The following is a 22,710-nucleotide window of genomic DNA, read 5'->3' on the forward strand; positions in this document are numbered from 1 at the left end:
ATCCAGTGTCATTTTAATATCCTTAATCTCTTTAGCCATCTGATTGAATTTATTAAGGAGATTTGTTTGAACATCTGTGATTAGTTGTCTCAACTCCTTTATGTCATCTGGAGGCTTATCTTGTTCCTTTAACTGGTCCATATCTTCCTGTTTCTTGGTGTGGATTGTAATTTTTGGTTGGTGTCTTGGCATCTGGATTACTAGAGTATTTATTTTGGGTGCAGTTTTTCTGTTTAGGGCTTCCTGCCCTTTCTCCCTAGCTGATTGTACAGTAGGAGCCAATGATGTAATTGGTGCTATAATCTGTGGAGGCTCAAGCTGCCCTCATTGCCCCAGGGATGGATGAAGCTTCTCCCAACTTTTTCCTTTCCCAGAGGTAGGGACAGAGTCACGGTTGTGTGGAAAAATCCAAGTTGTGCTTGCCTAGACTGTAGTTGCCCAGAGAGACTGATGAAGCTTCACGCCCCTTACACCCCTTCCTGGGGCATGGATGGAGCTGCAGGTGTAACCAGCAATCTATTCAGTGCAGGTCCAAGATGACCGCAGTTGCCCCAGTAGACTTTTAATTATTCAGTTTGTGCCAGCCAAAGGTACCCTCAGTTACGTGGGTAGACTGGTGCTGAGCTAGCCAGCCTCCTCTCTGCCAGAGGTGGGACTGAAACCTAGGCTAGGGCTGCAGGCTGATCTGGGTGAAAGAAACGGGTTCCCACCATCTCTGTGATATTTGGTCAGCCCGGCTTCCCCTCAGGCTGGGGGTGGGGTCATAGTGGCAGCCATAGGCCTTTTTCCGACTTGGACAAATTCACACCCCAGTTGTTCCTAGGGTTATTCCTTTGCTATCCAAGTTTACCAATTAGTAGCTGAAATTGTCTCCTCCTCCCCTGTTTTTGGGAAATGGAGCTTCCAATTCTGGTCACAGAACAGTTTCTGGGGTGGCTTGCACCACCAGAGTGGGGCAATCATCGGCCTCCATGGCTTGGCCGGCAATTTCCAGAGAGGCCGGTGCAGGTCCCTGCAGCTTCCTCCATGTCAGAGGTGGCACTGGGCCCTGGGCTAGAGCTGCCATCTGACCTGGATGGGAAGAAGCCGGTCCCCACCAGCACTGGGATTTTCAGTCCGCCCCGCCTCCCCTGTGCCAGGTGCGGAGTTAAGATGGCGGCCCCCAGCCTCTTTCTGACTTGAACAGGCTCAAACTTTAGCTGTTCTCAGAATTATACTTTAACCTGCTGAATTTACTCATCAGTACCTGAAGTTGGTACCCAACCATTTCCTTCTCCATTTTGGGAAGTGGAGCTTTCAATTCTAGCCGCGGAACAGATCCTGAGGCAGCTTGTGCTCCAGTGGAGGATGGGCACCGGCCTCCAGGGCGTGGAGCACTCTACTCACTAGTCTTCTCTGTAGGTGGGCAGCCTCCTCCTTCCACTCCTTCAAGAATGTTGCAGGATGCCCTTCTGGCCTCCTGAAGCCCCTAAACAGGTGCTTCAGCTAGCTCCAGAGAGCTCTGGGTGTTTACTAACTGCCCTGTAGCAGGAGCTGACTCTAGGAGCTCCTTACTCTGTTGCGGTCTTGCTGTAATCCTTACCATTACCTTTTTTTTTTTTTTTTTTAAGATTTTTAATTATTTATTCCCCCTCCCCCAGTTGTCTACTCTCTGTGTCCATTCGCCGTGTGTTCTTCTGTGACCACTTCTATCCTTATCAGTGGCACTGGGAAGCTGTGTTTCTTTTTATTGCATCATCTTGTGTCAGCTCTCCGTGTGTGTGGTGCCATTCTTGGACAGGTTGCACTTTCTTTCGCACTGTGCGGCTCTCCTTATGGGGCGCACTTCTTGCATGGGCGGGGGGGCACCCCTGCATGGCATGGCACTCCTTGTGCTCATAAGCACTGCGCGTGGGCCAGCTCATCACGGGTTAGGAGGCCTGGGGTTTGAACCGCAGACCTCCCATGTGGTAGGCAGACGCCCTATCCATTGGGCCAAGTCCACTTCCCATCATTATTTTTTAATGTGCTTGCTTTTTAGAACCTGTAAGAAGTAAAAAGTGGAATTATGTACTAAAAAATACAATACTTACAGCAGTTATAATTTCCGATATGATTACCTTTATTTGAGGTCTTTATTCCTCTTTGATCATCTGTCTGCTGTCTTTTCCTTCCTGTCTGAAGGACTAACTCCCTTGTTTTTAGGGCAAGTCTAGTAGTTACGAACTCCCTTAGCTTTTATCTGGAAATGTCTTAATGTCCCTTATTTTTGAAAGATAGTCTCACAGAATATAAAATTCTTGGCTATCATTTGTTTTTCTTTCAGCCCTTTAAATATTTTTCTTAATTCCTTATCACCAAGAAGAAATTGGCACTTTAATCTTATTGAAATTAAATAACACGTTGGTTTCCTCTTGCAGTTTTCAGAATTCTCTCCTTGTCCTTGACATTCAACAGTTTGACTTTGTATGTCTGTGCATGACTCTCTTCATGTTTGTTTTGTTTGGTGTTTGTTGGACTTCTTGAATGTACATATTCATGTCTTCCATTAAATTTGTAAAGTTTTATGACATTTTCAAAAATTTTCTTTCTTTCCCTTTCTCTGTTCTCCTTTCAGGATCCCATAATGAATATATTGATATGCTTGATGTATCTCCCACAGGTCTCTTAGGCTCTGTTTGCATTTTTAAATTCTATTTTTCTTTCTAGTCCTCAGCTTGAATCATTTCTATTGTCTTTTCTGAATCATTTCACTAATTCTTCTGCCAGCTCTAATCTGCTGTTAAAATCCACTAGGGAATTTTTGATTTCAGTTACTATGATTTTTTTTTTAACTCCAATATTTGTTTGGTACATTTAAAAAATTTCTCTTAATTGAGATTCTCAAGTTGTTTATTATTTTATTGATATCTTTCAGTTCTTTCTCCATGTTCTTTTTTATTTCCTTGAGTATATTTGATATAGCCTGTGCATTAAATCAAAATTATTTCCAAGAGTACCTAGTCTCCAAGATGGCCAAATAAGTAATATAGGCCCTACAGTCTTTGAATGTTCAGAAGGGATGTGAGACTGAGTGTGTATTCAGGGCTGCCTCCAGACGATGTGGAAGATATGCTAATCCAAACTGGCTTGGATGTGGAGAATATGTAACTCACCTGGAGGAAATAACCTATCTGATACTAAGATCAAACACTGAAGAACCTAACCAAAGGTCTGTTTACCATCATTGTTAGTCTTCCTAATCCTATATCCTCTGTATAAAAGGGTCTGGAAAAGGCTGTTCGGGGCTCGGTTTTCATTAGGACAACAGTCCGCCGAGCCTGACCGGGTCGAAATAAACCAACTTCCTTCTCGGTATTCTCGTGTCCTGGCCTTCGATACCGTGCACACCCGATTTCTCTACTACATATTGAGGATCATTTTTTTGAAGTCTTTGTCCAATATGTCCAGAGTCTGGTTTTCTTTGTTTATGGTTTCTAGATTTCATCTTCTTTCTTTTGATGGGCTCTCATTTCCTGTTTCTTGGTCTTGTGATCTTTTGTTATATACTGTGTACATTAATATTTTAAAATGTTAAATCTGCAATTTAGCACCTGAGCTGTCTGTTCCTTAAGATTATATCCATCTAATGATATGAGAGAGATTGCCTTGAGTGCCAGGAGCTAACAAAAACCAACCAGTGCAAAAAACACCTTTCCCAATCTGCGTATTGGCTCTAAGGCCTGACTGCTGCTCTCCTTCAGAGTTTAGCCCTCCCATCAAGGTCAGCCTGAGGTGAAAAGGAAGTGCAAAGTCCCCTCAGTCTTTTCTGGACTTGTCTCTTATCCTGGGCTTGTGTTTGCTTCTGGCATTAGGAATTACCATACTTAACAAAAGTTGGAATGCTACTCCGTATGAAATAGACTTTCTCCCCTCCTGGGTGCTCTATTGTGTAACTCAATGCCGATAACTCTTTGCCCCAGGCTGCTTGACTTGTTTTTTACACTGCTTTAGCTGTCTGCAAGCTGTTTATGCCTACAGTGCACCTCCTGGGAGGAGGGTGAGCTGGGCAGGAGTTTTCCTGGTTCAGTCCTTTAGCCTACCACCCCATAGACTGGCACCAACATGCAGGTGCCCCGGGTCTGCACATAGGAGATAGTCTGCTCCTAGAACAGGGCCAGGAACTACCACTAGGAGTGCAGGCTGGCTCTACACTGTGACAGGGAGGGGTGCTGGAGGGGCTACGAAGAGCCCCATGAACTTTTACTGTTTTTAAAGCTGCGTTTTCTTAGCACATGTGTAGTTACTGCAACTCTGTAACTGTCTTCCAAAGTTATGAGAAAGATGGCTTTGTCCATTTTTGCTAGTTGTTAAAAGAGTCTGTGGGGGAACAGCACCCTGGAGTGCCTTATGCCCCTGTCTTGGTTCACCAGTCCATCCTGTCACCTTTAACTGGCATTAATTGCTTCACTTGAAGGTCTTTCAGTACCAGTCATATTTTGGTTGTCATATAGAAAGAGCTGGTATAGCTGTGGTTTGTACCACATGCCCCATATTTTCAATCTTAATCCCTTTTATAATAATTGCCCTGCTGTGGGTGATTTGCTAGAATTGCCTGGAAAGTTTGCTAAAGTTGGTTGAAGGGGTAGAAAGGAGCAAGCCTTCCGAAAATAAAAGAGTGGAGACTGAGAGGTGTTATTAACAGAAGTTAACTGTTCAGACAACATTTTATGAGGCTGACAGGGTTGGGGATGGGGAATTTGTTTCCTTGTCTTAAAATGGTAGGTTTTTTTTTTGCCTGTTTTGGAGCAACTGACCTATAACAAATGAACAAAAACACCACCACCAACAACAAAAAGAGAAGCTCCAAATCTCTTTTCCACTTTTCCAAGCAGAAAGGATGTTCTGCAGCTTTACTGCATTCACGCACTTCATCCCTTTCAGTGAACAAGTTTTCATTTTTTATGTATTTGCAGTACGATACACAGATTTGGTGGAAATTCATTCTTCAGGCTCTTACATGAGGTTCCAAACATTCGATCAGCAGTTTAAGGATGGAGATTGAAGGCAAAATGAAAGGAAGCATGTTATGGGATAAGTGTGAGTCAGGTAAACGGGATAGTTAACTCCAGAGGACAGAGGCCATGGCTTGTGCTTGTTTTCTCTGCCCTCTGGTCACCTAGCACAGTGGGAGGCATATTAAGTACTGACTACATGAAAAATAAGATTTCTAGGAAGAGTTTATATTAAATAGGATTGCAGTGCAAGATTTACATGGGACTATGACCTACATAGCAGTGGAGGTGGCTAAGAGAAAACTGTGTTTGGAGGCTACTTTAAATATGATTTTGGACAGGATAAACTAAGTCCTGGATACCCCATGTCCCTTTTCTTACTTTATGATTATGCAAATCTGAAAGTTTAAGCACTTTTCTCTGGCAGTTTTCCTAAAATTTTTCTGAGTGCCACATCCAGGTGTTTGATATCAGAGAGTGGTATGCATTTAAATGTGATTTGAATATGAATTAATGGGATACAATTATTTAGGTAAGAGTGGAATAAATGCTAAGTATATTTAGACATAATTTGAATCAAAGGCTTTCCTACTTTAAAGTGGGAGAGGAGGAATGGCTTGTCTCACTAGGGCACTTACAGCTAGGATGAGGAAGGTCGTCATTGGAAATTGGTACCTGGGAGGACAGGGTTTGTTTAACATGGCTTCTGTGGTGGACATTTCCATGAGATTCATTGAGTGGTCATGAGTATCCAGTCATGTGCAAGGTGCTTGCCTGTGTGCTGGCTAGACAGAAGATCAGAGTTTATAATCGTGATGATTATCCCAACTTTCCCTCCCCCCCACCCTGGTTGTCTGTTCTCTTTGTCTGTTTGCTGCATCTTCTTTGTCCGCTTCTGTTGTTGTCAGCGGCATGGGAATCTGTGTTTTGTTTTGTTGTGTCATCTTGTTGTGTCAGCTCTCTGTGTGTGAGGCACCATTCCTGGGCAGGATGCATTTTCTTTCATGCTGGATGGCTGTCCTTTTGGGGCGCACTCCTTGCGTGTGGGACTCCCCTACACGGGGGACACCCCTGCGTGGCATGGCACTCCTTGCGTGCATCAGCACTGTGCATGTACCAGCTGCACATGGGTCAAGGAGGCCTGGGGTTTGAACTGTGGACCTCCCATGTGGTAGACGGTTGCCCTAACCACTGTGCCAAGTTCTCGCCCCAACTTTTAATTATTATTTAAAATGTACTAGTTATGCTGAGTGCCTCACATGCAATTCTCACTTATTCTCTTTTGTTTTTTATTTTATCTTAATTTTCAGTTATTCTTTACAAATAAGTGAGATACTGCGGGGTTATCTCTAATTCACAGAAAAGGAAAGTGGCAAGGTTCTAAAACTTGCTTCAAGCAAGGAAGCCAAGATTCCAGTTTAGGTTTGTTGGAAGTACAAACCTCAGAGATCTCATGGTCGTGGAGAACGCATTGGACCTATTGGCCTGATTCTTACATGGCCACTGACCCATCCCTTTCACTTCTCCCACCTCTCAGCCTCAGTTTCCCATCCTGTAAAGTGGGGATCCAGCCTGCCTAAGTCACTTGGCTCTTAAGAGGCTCACGGGAAGATGGGTGTGGCCAGGGAGGGTTATTATTATTACTATGATTCCCCCCCCCCCTTCTAGGTACAGGTGTAATGATAGTTGTTGCTATTTTGTGCTGAGCTCATATCCTTTTGGTTTCATCTCAGGCCTCCAGTTAGTGATCGACGACCAGCAGGTGTGGTTTGGATAGGGGTGAATATTAATAGCAGTGTACATGTCGGTAGCTGTAAAGAGCTGGGTTTCAGATGTGGCTTTGATGCAAATGTGAGCCTGGTGGTGGAGATGTCTGGGGGAGAAAGGGGAAGACTGCTTTTCTGGGGGGTCCTGCTCCCCTGAGTCAGTCTGGCCCCCTCCCTGGCCCCGTCAGGAAGCTGGTATCAGTGCTTCCTCTTGTAAGTATTTTGGCAGCAATTTTTTTTTTTTTTTTTTTTTTTAACTTCTCAAACAGCTGTGAAGTAACATGTCAAGTCGAGGTAATCCAAATAGAAATCAGTCCTGTTGCTGGTATGGAAGTAGGGGAGGGGTGCCCGTGTCTGCAGAGCCCAGTGAGGCTGCGTTTTCTCAGCTGTTGTAGACCGGGCAGTGAGGTTCCTGTTGCTACTGCCACATGGCTTGGATCCTCATTTTGGGGGGCACTCTTGCTGTGAGGGACAGAACAGATCCCTTAAAGACTCCATCCCCAGGTCCCCCTCTGCATGTCCCGGGCTGGCCAGGTACTGGACATTGCCTGCTGGGTTCTGGGCCAGGAGGTCATGCCTTTCTGTTTCCTCAGGGACCTCAGGCTGTCCACCATCTCCCTGTTGTCCTGTATCTTCAGCTACTTCCTCCACTGGATTGTTTCTGGTGCCATGAATAAGCGTGTAAGGATGGCACATCTTGGATCTCCCTCCATCCTGTGACCGCGTCACCCACTTCCCACTCCCCCTTCCCTCCTCTTTCTTCAAACTTTTCCAGAAGCATCCTGTGCACTCACTGTCTCCCTTACCTCACACTGCCTCCTCTGCTCATCCCAGCCTGGCTTCTGCCCTTGCCATTCCACTGAGACACATCTCACTAAGGCCCCGTTACCAGCAGCACTCGATCCTCTTGCTCCTGCCTTTCATGAAATAATTTCTTTCTCAGCTTCTGAGGTATAGCACTCCCGGTTTCTTTCCCTCCGTGGCCTGTCTCTGTTGTCTTCGTAGGCTTTTCCTCCTCTACCTGGTCATTAAATCCATGTTGGATTTTCCCTGGAGTGTGTCCCAGGCCCATGTGTCTTCTCACTTTATCTTCTCTGTAGGTGATCTCAGCCACCCTTGGTGGCTTCAAATACTACCTATATGCAGATGACTCACAACCTTTCATCTTCAGCCTCTTCTCTGCACTCTAGAACTGAATATCCAAGTGCCTGTGAGAAACTTTTCGCATTGTTTGTCTGACACCTCAAGCTTAAGATCTTTAAAATTGAATTTGTGACCTGTCCCCTTCCCCCACCTTCCAAAAAAAGAAAAAATCCAGCACTGCTGTTCCCTGTCTCAGGAGATATTGCCATCTCAGAAGCTACGGGGGCCTCCTTGACAGCTTCATGTCATCATTCCATCCAACACATCACCGTAAGTCCTGCTGAATTTCCCTCCTAAATATAAATAACTTTTGAATCTCCTCTTCCCTCCGTCTCTAGCCACCTTGGTCCAAGATACCACCATCTGACACCTGGACCCTTATGAGAACCTGCCAACTGGTCCCGGTTCCCTTCCATTTAGTCGGACTCCAACCAGCTGTCCATACTGCAGCCCTATTCAAGTAGGATGATGTCACCCCTTCCTGCTGCCCTTAAAACCCTTTAGTGGTCTTACGATAAAGACAGAAGCCTTTTGTTTGGTCCACAAGACCCTGCAGTCTGTCCCCTCACCCGTGTTCAGTCTCTTCTCATCTGTCCCTCCTCCTGTTCCAGCTATGGTGGCCGTTTTTGCTTCATTTTCATAACTATGCAGACTTTATATTAATACATGCTTTTCCTGTCTCTCCTCTTGTTAGGCCTATAGAGGTTGATGATTGTTATACTTTCCTCGTAAACCAACCCTTTTATCATTGAGAAATGTCCTTCTTTATCTCTGATGATGTACTTTTTCTGGAAGTTGACTTGATCCAATATTAAAATAGCTACTCCTACACACTTTTGATGATTGGTTGTATGCCATATATCTTTTCCCATCACTTTCAACTTTTCTGAGTCTTTGTATTTAAAGTGGAGCATATGTTTGAGTTTTGCTTTTTAATCCATTCTGACAATCCCTGTCTTTTAATTGGAGTATTTAGCCCATCAACATTTGATTAACATTTTATGTAATTTTTGATATGGTTGTGTTTAAGTTTATCAGTTTACATTTGTTTTCTCTGTGCTTCTTTTCTGTTTTCCTTTGGATTACAAGACTTTTTTTTCTTTACAATTTTAATTTTAATTTTACCTATTGGGATTTTAGTACCTTTTTGCATTATTTTAATGGTTGCTGTAGAAGTTTCAATATACATCCTTAATTCTTCACAGTTTCCTTAGAGTTATTATTGTACCATTTGTATTAGTCTGCCAAAGGGGTGCTGATGCAAAATACCAGAAATTGGTTGGTTTTTATAAAGGGTATTTGGGGTAGGAGCTTACAGATACCAGGCCATAAAGCATAAGTTACTTCCCTCACCAAAGTCTATTAGGAGCAAGATGGCTGCTGACTTCTGCGAGGGTTCAGGCTTCCTGAGTTCCTACGTTCCTGGGGCTTGCTTTTCTCTGGGTTCAAGGTTCCTTTTTTCCTGGGGCTGGCTTCTCTTTTCTCTGTGTGCTGACTTCTCAGGGCTCCAGCTTAAACCTTCAGCATCAAACTCCAACATCCGAAAAATCCTCACCTCTGTTCTTTGCCATGCCTTTTATCTGTGAGTCCCCACCCTAATCATAACTCAGTCATGCCAGGTACAGATGAGATTACAAGCATAATCCAGTATTTCTTTTTGGAATTCATCACTTATATCAAATGGCTACATTTCTCTTAAAATGTCAGAAACTTGACTTAAGGATCCTCCTCTTAACTTTAACTCCTACTTCTCAGTCAGAGCTCAGCTCCGTGGACACTCCTTTAGGGACTTTTTGCCTGACCTCTCAGGCTAGGTTAAGCCCAAATTATGTATGCTTAAAGTAGGAGGCTCTTCTCTTTGGGGGCATTTTTCATAATTGCAGTTTGCTCACTACAGATTCCTAGCACTTAGCACGGTGTTCTGTGCTTAGTTATTTGTTGAATGAATGAATGTAGGGTGGCCTGAGTGTGGCTTGAAAAGACTTCATGATAATGCTCTTCAGGTGTTGAGAATGGCATAATGGAAGGCTGAGAGGTTGAAAAGATAATGTGTTTGAGATGGCATTTAATAGTCATGTAGAAATGACAATATGAAAATAAAAGATAGCTGTAAAAATGGTAGCTCTCTTTATAGGGCAGTTTACATGGGCCAAGCACTGTGCTAAACTCTGCACATTCTCTCTCATGTAGCCTCAGCCCACTGACTTACTCTTGTCTCATTTCAAATGAAGTGATTTAGGTACAGAGCAGGCAGTTAACCTTGGCTGCAGAGCTGGTGAGAGCTTTGCATTCAAACTCGGATCCATATGATTCTAGTACTTAGAATGGGAACAAGGCTGGAAAACAGAGCTTGACTGTCCAAGGCTTTGAATGCCAGTCCAGAGCAACTGTATTTTGACTAGGGGTCAGAGTGGGTGGAAAGAAGACTAGAGGTGTTTTTGGGGTATCTGTACAGTGCTGTACAACATGCTTCCATTCTTTACCTCTTCCTGGGAAAAAAAAAAGTGGTAAGCCTTCTGAGGTTTTGAATAGGGGGGGAGTACAGACAAAAGCCTTGTTTCTGGAAGATTTCGTCTGCGACCAGTGAGCAGGCTGGATTGGAGGCAGAAGTCTGGACAGAGGAAGGGACGTGTGGGGGGAAGTGGTCAGGGCCCTCTGTGACAGTTGCTGCAGTTTTGAGGGTGGCTGTGGTATTATAAAGGAAGGGATAAATGTGAGATGTGTTTTGAGGGAAGTATGGATAGAACTGGTTAATGAAGAGGTATGAGGAGTGAAAGATTATTCCTTTACAATATGGGTCATTTTTATCTGCTAACTGGAAGCACTGCCTAATGACCATTAAATACATCCATGATGGGGTTTATTATAGCCCATTTTCTCAAACTGGGGTCTACAGACATCATCTGGGATCTGAGAGACTGCTTTTGGGGGAAATGATAGACAAGGATAGGAAAAAATAGTTCTGTGATTGGTATTTTTCAGTTTTGTTTGTTAGAATTGGGTAAGACCCTAGCTAACACAGCCTGCCTGACTAGTGCATAGAAGAAATATTTTTCTACCTCTGTGGTAGTATCATCCCTGGTGGACATTTCTGTCCAATTTATTGAACTGCCATTGGGTTAGTCTGTTAGATGGGAGTGACTGAGAAAATTGGGAGTTTCTACACATAGCCTTTGTATTAGATGTTGAGGCTGTAGGCTCTTACAATTACCTGGAGGGAGGCAGTTAAGTGTGTGTATGTACCTATGTGTGTGCTGTCATGTGGTTATTATCTGCTTTTGAGATGGTCATAGAAAATTGTGCTAAACTGTTTTTTTTTGTGTGTGTGTGAGGGAGAAAGGGCTTAAGCACTTTCCAAACTAGGACCAAAATGTTTTCACTTTCCCGATGAAACATTTTATTGGAATTAGAAGATTGCTTTGAAAGCGATCCAAAAAATAAGGTCATTCCCTGAGGTTCGAGGTAAATGCATGAGATTTATGAACGCATTTTGGAGTTTACCCAAAGTATAAAAGGTCTGATTTTTGTATCAGTATGGAATATGAAAATGCAGAGTTAACCTTCCATATTAACTTGAACCATTTTCCAGGCTTTTGCTTCTGTTTGTCTCTTAGAATTGTTTCTAAGACGTGTTATTTTATGACAAGAAGTGTGAGTCCTCCTTTTCCCTTCATGTTCAGGGAACTTTGGGACCAGTTCTGTTGTAAACCTGTTGAAGTCCATGTGCAGCTGCCTGCCTCAGGCCCCAGGGTGAGGACAGAGCATGTGATTCATATTCCCGGCTGGTATTGTCTTTTTGGATGAGTATGTATTATGTCTCGCACATGAACGTACCACTGTTCTGCCTTGGGTTCTGTTAATGATGAACAAATACATCTAAGGCTATCACTGAATTCATTGTCATCCCCCTGCCAAGCCCCTAGAGTTAAAAAATACTTTATAGTGAGAGCTTTTTTGACCTTTAAAAAGGAGTCCCTTTTACTGGGAAAAGTTGAAAACTGCAGAGCCAAGGCCTGGGAATGAGACCCTGTGATGGTTTGGGTGTGCCCTCAAGTTTTTGGGGTCTTCATTGTCTCAGCTTTGCAGAGTAGCGGTAGTGAGGAGCGACTGATGGTTCTCTCAGAAGAATTGTTGACTAGGTATTCTGGACAAGTTTAATCTCTGTGGAGGAAAGGCATTATAAGAATTTTGGTGGTTGTCACCCTCTTTTATTTTGAAAAAGCTTTTAAAAAGTTTCAAGGCTAGCAAAGGGAAGCTCTTTGTGTCCCTTATAAATTCTGGCTTGGGGAGTTTAGAGGCATGCTGTTCCAAAATCTGGACTCTCTCCTTTCTGTTTTTGTCTGATTAGACTTGGCAAAGGTCTTTAGAGCACGGTGTGATAAAAGTTTGTTATTTGAGTTCATGAAACACATATTACCTCCTGTTCTGAATCTCTTCAAGCTGCCTAATGCCGTTAGGTATCCATGTTCCAGCTCAGTTTCCCACGCTGGGGTCTTTAGAATCCTCATGTTGGAGAGAATGCTTTTCCTTTAAAAGGGTCTGTGGCACATTGCTGGAGTTTGATGAACCCTGTCTAAGCAACAGTAATAATACTCTCTGGAATTGGGTTCTTATTCTTAACTCATTGTATGAATTCTTGCCATTTAACTTTCACCCTTTGCAGAAACTTTCAGGAAATAAACCATCAGGGTGCATCGTTTGGTTGTAGTGCTTTGGGTTTTTAATTTGGTTGAGTTAGTTCCTCTAGGAAGCGGCTCTAAAGTTTCGTACCAGCAAATTTAAAATAGAGTGACTTCCAAGGTTCTGTTTTGACTGTTTGCTTCCTGATGTAATTATTGTTTTATTCATTGAGGGTCTATGGGAAATTAGAGTGAAAGGGAAACTTTATATACTAGTTTCCTTCCTGGATCCGTGTGTGTGTGTGTGTGTGTGTGTGTGTATGGTTTTGTATTTGTAGTTTATAGCGTTTATAGTGGGGGGAGAGGGTGTAGCAGAGAATTACCACACTTTCCTTCATGGGACCTCCTGCTTCTGAGCTAAGATGGGACATTCCAGCTTAGCGGGTCAGCACTGAGGATGGACATGGAAGCTCTGGTTCTCTACAAAGCCAGAAACCCTAAATCTTTATGCCAGTGGTTTTCAAACTGTGATCCCAGGATCACTATTAACTGGGAATTTATTAGAAATTCAGAATCTTGGGCACCACCCCAGACCTACTGAATTAGATACTCTGGGATTGGGGCCACAAGCTGTGCTTTAACAAGCCCTCCAGGGGTTCCCGATGCTTGCAAAAGTTTGAGAACTGCTGCCTAAGTTCAGGGCCCTTTTAATTTCTGAAGCAGAGCTTTTTATGTCTCTTTGAGTGCTGCCCAAGCTTCAAGTTATCACTGTCCTGAACTGGAAATAGGACATGAATAATATTATAACAGTGATATTAATTGCCAGTCATTTTCATATGATGTGATGGTGAGGACCATGGACTTTTCAGAATCTGGGTTTGTGTTCTTTACCACCATGTGACCTTGGGCAAGTTAATTAACCTCCCTTGATTTTCAAAGTGTAAATGGAGATTTTGTAAAAATGATTAGCATTCCTGTATTTTGGAGTGGAGACAAAGAAACAGCTTCAGAGGTTGGCTAGAGTTGCCCTTAAATGGAGCTGGAGTTCAGATTCATCCTGATTGCAGACTCTGGGCTCTTAGCCACTGAGCTCCTCTGTCTCCTCTGTACATTTCTATTTCCATCCTTGCACATATGTCAGCTCCATGTCCACTTGTAACCACGTAGGACCGCCTGCATTAAGTTGGATTCGAAACATCCTCACCACGGGGCAGGACTCTGACTTGTGCCTCACAGTGTGAAGCTCAGTGTTTTTTAAACCTGGGGCCTTCAAAGCCCCTTTGAGAATCAGGGCTCTCAAAGGTAAAAGCTGTCACTCTAGGTCTGTGGTTCTCAGTAGGAGTGCTGCGATCTTTGGAGGCAGTCGTTTGTTGTCCAGACGATCGGGATGCCGTCACCATTTAGTGGGTGAATTCAGGTGTGCTAGATCTCTTCCAGGTGCAGACTGACAGTTGGCCTCAGTGAAGAATTGTCCTGTGTCCCACTGGATTTTTCAGTGTGCCGCTGAAACTTCAGCATTTATTTTTTTCCCCTCTAGCTCTTGTGAATGTGTTTTATATATGTGCTGAAATAAAATTTTATGGGTGATTTTAATATACATTGCATATACACTGGGTTTCTGAGGAATATAACTGTTGAGTCTTAATATATTGGGAGATTTTATTTTGCTAGTTTGAAACTTTACCAACAGATTTTTACCATTTCAGAAAATGCATGTCATGCTGTTCCTGATATTTGAAATGGCAGTACAACACACCTGTATTAGTGTCATTTTGTAGTTACTGTCCTATGGTGATTCTAAGAAAAGGAACAAACATTTTATAACTTCTTTATGTCTCCTAAGGGTCCATTTCTTGAAGTTTAATGTGCCCATGAGAATCATCTTGGGCTTAGTTAAAATTCACTTTTTGATTGAAGGAGGAGGGGCTGAGATACTGAATTTCTAACATGCTTCCAGGTGATGCCAATCCCAGTGGTCCCTGGACCATACTTTTAAGTAGCAAGGGTCTAATATAGTATGCTTGAATATTTAATTTTTTTTTAAAATTTTGAAGTATGTTCAAACTTAGGACAGTTGCAAAAATAATACAGACCCCATACAGAGAACGCAACATAACTCTGTCCCTACCCCCCATATAACCAGATCCACCAATTTTAACTTTCTGCCACATCTGCCATATCATTCTGTCTACCTATCTGTCTACTTATGAATCCATTTTCTGAACACTTGAGTGTAGGTCATATGCCTCATGCTCCTTAAACACTTAATACTGACATGTACATTTCCTAAGAACAAGGATATTCTCTTACTTAACCACCTTTAAGTGCAATTATCAAGTTTCAAGCAATTTAACATTGATACAAAGTTTAAAATCTGTATCCCTATTTTTTCTTATGTTCTAATAATGTCACCCTGAGCCTTTTTTCCTCCCTTGCTTTATTCCATCCCGGATGATGTGTTGCATTTAATTTTCATTGTCACTTCAGTTGCTTTTTTTTTTTTTTAATTGTGAAAACATATATATAGTATATACTTTGCCCATCTCGATTACTTCCAGGCAGGCATACCATTCAATTAGATTAATCATACTTACAGTATTGCAGATTGTTCACCACCTTCTGTTACTAAAACTTGGGGAAACAGCTGGACTCATTTTCCATTAACTCCCCATTCCCCTTGCTCCGTGTTTCCAGCAGCCTGTACTCAAATTTCTGTCTCAGTGTACTTGCATATTCTCTGAAGTTTTCTTTGTAGTTATTGCCGGCTTAAGTTTAGCGTCCTAATCCATAACAACCTCCTTTTCTTTATACTAACTTAACTTCAACAGTGCAGTGTTCCTATACCCCTCTGTACCCCCCGCTTTTATGTAGTTTTTTTTGTCATAAATTACATGTCTTTACATTATGAGACCCAAACTGCTGATGCATCATTACATTTTATCCATTTGCCATTTAGATCCTGTAGGCAGTAAAAAATGGAGTTACAAACCAAAAATCCAGTGGTACTGGGATTTATATTTACCTGCTGTTACCCTCACTGATGATCTTTATTTCTTCATGAGACTCTTACCTCCTATTGTCCTTTCTTTCAACATGCAGAACCCTCTTTAACATCTGTTATAGAACCAGACTAGTGGTGGTGGACTGCTTCCGCTCTTGTTTATCTGGGAATGCTTTAATTTTCCTTCATTTTTGAAAGACAGTTTTGCTGGATAGAGAATTCTTGGGTGGCATTTTTTTTTTCTTTCAGTTCTTTAAATATGACATCCCATTCCCTTCTTGCTTTGATGGCTTCTTTTTTAAAAACTTTATTCTGCTCCCTGCCCTGCCCGCTGCCTGCGCGCATTCTCTGCTCTCTGTCCATTTGATATTTGTTCTTTTTTTTTTTTTTTAAAGATATATTTATTTATTTCTCTCTTCCCACCCCACCCCGGTTGTCTGTTCTCTGTGTCTATTTGCTGCATCTTCTTTGTCCACGTCTGTTGTTGTCAGTGGCATGGGAATCTGTGTTTTGTTTTGCTGAGTCATCATGTTGTGTCAGCTCTCCATGTGGGCGGCGCCATTCCTGGGCAGGCTGCACTTTCTTTCGTGCTGGGAGGCTCTCCTTATGGGGCGCACTCCTTGCGCGTGGGGCTCCCCTACTCGGGGGACACCCCTGTGTGGCACGGCATTCCTTGCGCGCATCAGCACTGTGCATGGGCCAGCTGCACACGGGTCAAGGAGGCCCGGGATTTGAACCGCAGACCTCCCATGTGGTAGACGGATGCCCTAACCACTGGGCCAAGTCCGCCGCCCTGCTATGTGTTCTTCTGTGTCTCCTTGTCTTCTCTTTAGGAGGCACCTGGAACCGATCCTGGCACCTCCGATATGGGAGAGAGGCACTCAGTCACTTGAGCCACCTCAGCTCCCTGGTCTGCTGCGTTTCTCATTGTCTCTCCTCTTTTGTTGCATCATCTTGCTGTGTCAGCTCTCTGTGGCACAGGTCATCAGCTCTCCACGGCGCGGGCTAGCTTGCCTTCACCAGGAGGCCCCAGGAATTGAACCCAGGGCTTCCCCTGTGGTAGACAGGAACCCAGTCACTTGAGCCCCATCCGCTTCCCTCGGTGGCTTCTGATGGCACTTACTCTTACTGAGGCTCCCTTGTACATGACATGTTGCTTTCTATTTTGTGGCTTTCAGAATTCTTTCCATATTTGGAATTAGACAATTTCCAATTATGCCATGTTGCGGGTCTGTTTGGGTTTATCCTGTTTGGGGTTTGTTGAGTGTTTTGGATGTGTATATTCATGTCTCTTGTTAATTTTGGGAAGTTTTCTGCCATTATTTCCTTATATATTCTTTCTGCCCCTTTCTTTTCCCTATGGGATTCTCACAGTGAGTAATTGGTAGTCTTGATTGTGTTCCACAGGTTTCTCAGGCTCTGTTCACTTTTCATTCTTTATTCTGTGCCTATGACTCAATGATTTCAATAGTCTCATCTTCAAGTTTACTGATTCTTTCTTCTGCTACTTCTAATCTGCTTTTAATCTCTTTAGGGAATTAAAAATTTCTGTTACTGTTGCCTTCAGCTCTGCTTCCTTTCATAATTTCCGTCTCTTTATTGATATTCTATTTGTGTTAATCTGTCATTTTCCTGATTTTTTTGTCCATGTTTTCCTTTAGTTCTTTGAGCATGTTTAGTACCAATTTTTTTTTTTTTAAAGGAAGTACCGGGGGTTGAACCTGGGAAGCAGGCATTCAACTCTGAGCTACATCCACTCCTAGTACCATTTTTTAAAAGTCTTTGTCTGGTATCTCCCAGGTCAGGTCATCCTTGTTGATGGTTTCTAATACTTTAATTTTCTCCTATACTTGGGCCATTGCTTTCTGTTGCACTTTCTGTTTTGTAATATTTGTTGAAACATGGATATTTTGATACTTTAATGTTATTGCTGAAATATAGACTCTAGCATCTGTTCCTTACCCTTTTATCAAGCTAGTGTTATGATAGAGTTTCCTTGAATGCCAAGAGCTAACAAAACACAAGAAGATAAAAAAACAGGCAACTTTTCCAGTCTTTGTGTGGTAATAGTTCCAGGCCAAAACCATAGGAATTCACTAGGAATTCCCCATTTACAAAGGTTCCCGCTTCCCCAGGAAGCAGTTTTCTCAGAATCCTAGGCAGTGCGCTGTATCTTCTACAGCCAGCAGTCCCTCATCCCAGTCTCAGGACTTGACTGCCTCCTGTAGCATTCTGTAGGACAGCTCTCCAAGCTGCTTTCTGCAAATTCTGGGGCAGTGACTCCCTCAGGCCACTCATTGGACAGGTTGATCCAGACAGTCCTGCTCCCAGAATGTACACTGGGACCACTCTGTGTCTCTGGAACCAGGATCAGGAAACTGCACTGGGAACAAGGGCAGGCGGAGGGGCCATCCAGGGCACCATAGATCCTACCACTTTTCAGAAACTTTTTTTCTCGATTTGGCACTTCCCCTCTTCTGCCATCCTTTCACTGTTTCCTGGAGCCCAAAGAAAGATGATTCTACCAGTTCCTGCTGGTTGTTGTTAAAAGCTTCTGTGGTGACAGAGCCCTGAAGTGTCTTGCTTTGCTATTGTGATCATGACTGGGCCAACCCTGAGCATTAATTTTTGAAGTAATTTGATTACAACTTACTTTCCTTTTATTATTTTTAAAATTTTAGAATGTGGGCATTGTATTGGTCTTTAGAAAAAAAATACTGGCACAGGTAAGTTACCTATGAATTTCATTTCAGACCAGGAAAAAGGGTTTTAGGAAATACTTGTTTTAAAGATGATGCATTGGTTTGGGTAAGTACTCCCACTCTGGGTGAAACTAAATGGAGCTAATCATAAATGCCGATGAAATTACAGAACCCGGAGTCCTAGAATAGTTACTTAGCGTACGCTCATGGCAATTGTTCAAAACAGGCTTTCTTTCATTATTCTTGTAGCAAATATTTATTGACTTATCTGCTGTGTACCAGTGGGTGAAACAAAGATCCCTCGTCTCGTGGACCTTACCTTCTACTGGGGGAGCCAGACACTACATATAATAAATGAAACTATTTGGTGTTTTAGGTGATGATTGTACTGTATTATTAGAGAAGGAGTACTCTTGTTGAAGGGAATGCGGTGGGCAGTTCCAAGTTTAAATAGAATTATCAGATTTCTCATTGGGAACATGAAATTTGGGAAAAGGCTTAAAGCAGTCAGGGAGTTGACGGTGGGGACACCAAAGGAAAGAACAGTCTAGGCAATGGGAACAGACAGGGCAAATGCCCTGAGGCTAGAAAACTTGGAGCCGGCCTGGCTGTGGATCCTCAAGGAGACCAGTGTGGGTGGGGTAGAGTGAGTAAGGGGACTGGTCAGGATGAGATCAGAGTGGTAATGGCCAGATCACATAGAGACTTATAGGCTGTCGTAGGGTCTTTGGTCAGCACTCTGAGTAAAATGGGGAGTTATTGCAGGTTATTTTATTATTAAATTGGGGAGTTATTGCAGGAGTGATATTATCTCACGTTAGTCTTAAAAGGCTCCCTCTGGCTCCTGTGTTGAAAATGGCCTTCAGGGGAGGGGGGTAAGGGTAGAAACCAAGAGACCAGGTAGGGCCTTTGCCTATGTATCTGAGCCTGAGATGGTGCCCAGATCTGGTGAGAGCAGTGTGGTGGGACGTGATCAGATTCTGGATGTATTTTCTTCAAACTTAGAATGCACGATTAAAAAAGAATGATCAGAGCTCAATACTCCCAGCAATACCTATGTGAATTCTACTTTGAGGGAATTCTGACATGTAGTGGGTAAACATGTAACCATGGTTATGTTTTCTTTTTCTTCTGGGAATTCTGTGTTTGTGTGCGTGACGGACATGTCTCACCGGGCCGATGGTTAGCAGTCAAATACAGCTTAGCCACTAACAGAGTTGGTGTTTGTTTGAGAATAGAAAGCAAAGGAACCCTAAATGAAACGAACTGCTCCTAAAAACCTCACACATTTCCTCTTGATTAAACCAGAATGTATTTTTAGTAAAAACATACACTGTTACTCAATTAATGTTTCTTATAATACGCTGATGGTAACTCAAAGAAAGAAATTCAATTTTCTCTTCTGATTCCGTTCATGAGCCCATCCATGCCCCTACATTATTAGGCTGAGACTACAGAAATTTCATTAGTATGCTCTCTTCATTTAAGTTGCCTAAAACCTTTCTGACTTAAAATATACATTATATAGTTTTGTCCTAGATTTTCAAATAATTCAAATAATTAATTTGAAAATTGGAGAGCAGTTTGAGATGTCTTCTGATATGCATGTCATGATATCAGTGACCTTGCGAGCTTGGAGGAAGCTTGATTACTATAGAGCTAAATTTCTTAAAACAGAATCCTCTGAAAGCCCGCCAAACAGTGGCCAGCCAATGTATAAGTACAAGTACACACAATTAAGTTAAGTTACATGGCACATCTCCAGGAGACCTTGGTTCTCAGCCAGGGTGAACTTTTAAGACTTTGGACAGGTGCTTGCAAGTCATAAACTATTTTGCTCTAACACTTCCTGATGAATCATAGCAGTGATTTTGATCAATCGATATCCCTCCCGCCCGCCCCCATTTTAAACTTAAAGCAATCATTGATGAAGAAGAAGCATATGTTCTCATTCTAGTGCTTTGGCTACCATTATCCCAACTGCCACTAAACCTGTTCCTTGGCTTGGAGGAGAAGTAGTAGCGTCCTATACTCAAACCTCTTCCTCTTATTCTTTCATGTTTCTATGTTAGGATTTAGTACCATAACTCACTATAATCTGGGTAGGGCAGGTTTTTTTTTGTGTTTTAGTCATGGGCTATTTTTGGTATGTTGTGACCTTGGGGAAAAAAGTTTTCTAATATCTGTCCTGTAGATCTTTTTAAGGAGAGTAGAAATTGTAGCTACATGTTTTTAGATCAGATTTTCTTGTGGCATTTGTTCTCTGGTGGTGTGTCATCTTGAAGTTTCTCTTCCTAGTGTAGAACTTAGAAGAGAGGCTTTCAGTGCTAGCTCTATCCAGTGACTGTCCTGGCACAATTAGCCTGTTGAGCCTCACTATTCTCATCTCTAAGATAGGCATGGAGATACGTGCCCACCATCTATCTCAGAGCTGTAAAGATCAAGTGAGCCAAAATGTATGAAAGAACTTTGCAGGCTTTAAACTGTCCTTCATTTGTAGGTCAGAGTGTTTTGTGGCTTTAATGGTGAAACTTGTGCCTAGGAACTGTTCTTTTTTTTTTTTTTTTTAAGATTTATTTTATTTATTTCTCTCCCCATCTCCCCCTTGGTGGTCTGCTCTCTGTGTCCATTTGCTGTGTGTTCTGCGTCCGCTTACATTGTCAGGCAGCACCGTGAAACTGTGTCTCTTTCTCGTTGCGTCATCTCTCCATGTGTGCAGTGCCACTCCTCGGCGGGCTGCACTTTCTTTGTGTAGGGCGGCTCTCCTTGTGGGGCGCGCTCCTTGTGTGTGGGGCTTCCCTACGTGGGGGCGCCCTGCATGGCCAAGGCACTCCTTGCACATGGCAGCACTGCATGTGGGCCAGCTCACCACACGGGTCAGGAGGCCCTGGGTATCGAACCCTGGACCCTCCATATGGTAGGTGGATGCTCTATCAGTTGAGCCACATCCGCTTCCAGGAACTGTTCATTTCTGTCTTTAACTCAATATGGAGACTTGGGTAATTTGATTGACACAGTTTTCTTGAACATAATATAGGGATATTATATATTAGTGCTGGTGAGGTGGGGGGTGTCTGGAAAGGGCTCTAGAAGCCATTCTAGCTTAAAAATTCTATTATTTTATGTGTCTGTGGGGAAATTTTTTTTTCTTTTCCTAACTTAGTTGAAAATTTTCAAACTTACAGAAAGGATAAGAGTAGTATAATAGACATCCCTATACCCTACACCTAGAGTCGTCAACAGTTGTTAACATTTTACCACCTTTACTTTCTCTTTATATATACACTTTACCCCTAAATACCTCAGGAAGTAGCATTTAAGAATAAGGATGTTCTATTATATAACCAAAATGTAATTATCAATCCAAATAAAATTAATAATTTATAATGTCACCTGGTATTAATCTACATTTGTATTTCTCCAAATGTTCCTCAAATGCATTTTATTGTTACTTCCCTCCAACCCCCCAATATGGCATCCAGTGAAGTTTCTTGGATGGTATTTCATGGTTATGTTTCTGTAATATCTTTGAATCTAAGACAGTCTTGTCCTTCACCCACTTCTGCCTGCTTGACCTCTTGAAGAACCCATACCAGTTGTCTTGTAGAATGTCTTGCATCATTCTGTGTTTGTTCGTTTCTTCATGGAGTTGTTTAAACTTGTTCTTCTAGTCCCTATGTTTCCAGTAAACTAGAAGTTACCTCTACAGACCTGAATATATTGGATTTTAAATTTCCATTTCTGGTTTCTTTGACTTGGTGTGCTGTCAACAATTCTCTTCTATAGAGTATAGCAAAATTAGACATTCTCGGGCTGCAATAGGTTGGATTAGGTTGAAGCTTTTATATCTTTCTGGTTGATCAATATCTTCTCTTGAACAGGATGAACTTACTGCTGTGAATGTAAAGCAAGGCTTTAACAATCAGCCGGCCTTCACTGGAGATGAACATGGTTCAGCCAGAAATATTGTAATTAATCCATCAAAGGTAACACTAATTGTATTTTTCCTAAAGTTTCTGAAAAAGTGTGTGTATGTGACACCCTTGATAGATATTTAACATTGATAAATTAGCATTTAAATCACAGAGTATATCCACAATAACCCAGATATCCTGCAGAGCTGTCCTACCCCCAGTAGTCAATCAGGGGTCATGCATTGTATTTGGTTGACATGTCTCTTCAGTCTTTCTTAATCTAGAAGGTTATCATTTCCCTCCCCAGCCTCCAGCACTGTTTTGTTTTTGTTTTGTTTTTCTTCCCCATGACACCCATTTTAGAGTGTAGGTCAGGTATTTGTCTTACATTCTAGTCATATATTCTAAATTTGTTTCATTGTTTTCTCATGATAGGCTTCGTGTTACACATTTTTGGTAAGAAGACTACATGAGTGATATATTGTCATTCCTCTTGCATCATATCAGGAGGCATGCAAAGCCAGTTTTTCCTGTTACTGGTTATCCTAAGTTTGATCACTTGATGAAGGTGGTATCTGCCATCTCTCTGCAT

General features: G+C 42.4%; 1 protein-coding gene across 12 annotated transcripts in view; it reads left to right on the forward strand.

Annotated features, from left to right (window-relative positions):
* The window catches only part of MED12L (mediator complex subunit 12L), a 377,954-nt gene that overhangs the window by 30,069 nt on the left and 325,175 nt on the right, over positions 1-22,710 (forward strand). For all 12 annotated transcript variants that reach the window (XR_009185439.2, XR_011648585.1, XR_011648586.1 and 9 more), the window contains one exon: positions 22,086-22,190. Coding sequence is in view for 9 of the 12 variants with exons in the window: in XM_058295148.2 (XP_058151131.1) it covers positions 22,086-22,190 (105 nt within the window). In the remaining 3 variants the exon portion in view is untranslated. The remainder of the gene's footprint in view (positions 1-22,085; positions 22,191-22,710) is intronic.

Source organism: Dasypus novemcinctus, chromosome 4 (assembly GCF_030445035.2).
Source record: "Dasypus novemcinctus isolate mDasNov1 chromosome 4, mDasNov1.1.hap2, whole genome shotgun sequence".
Classification (NCBI taxonomy): Eukaryota; Metazoa; Chordata; class Mammalia; order Cingulata; family Dasypodidae; genus Dasypus; species Dasypus novemcinctus.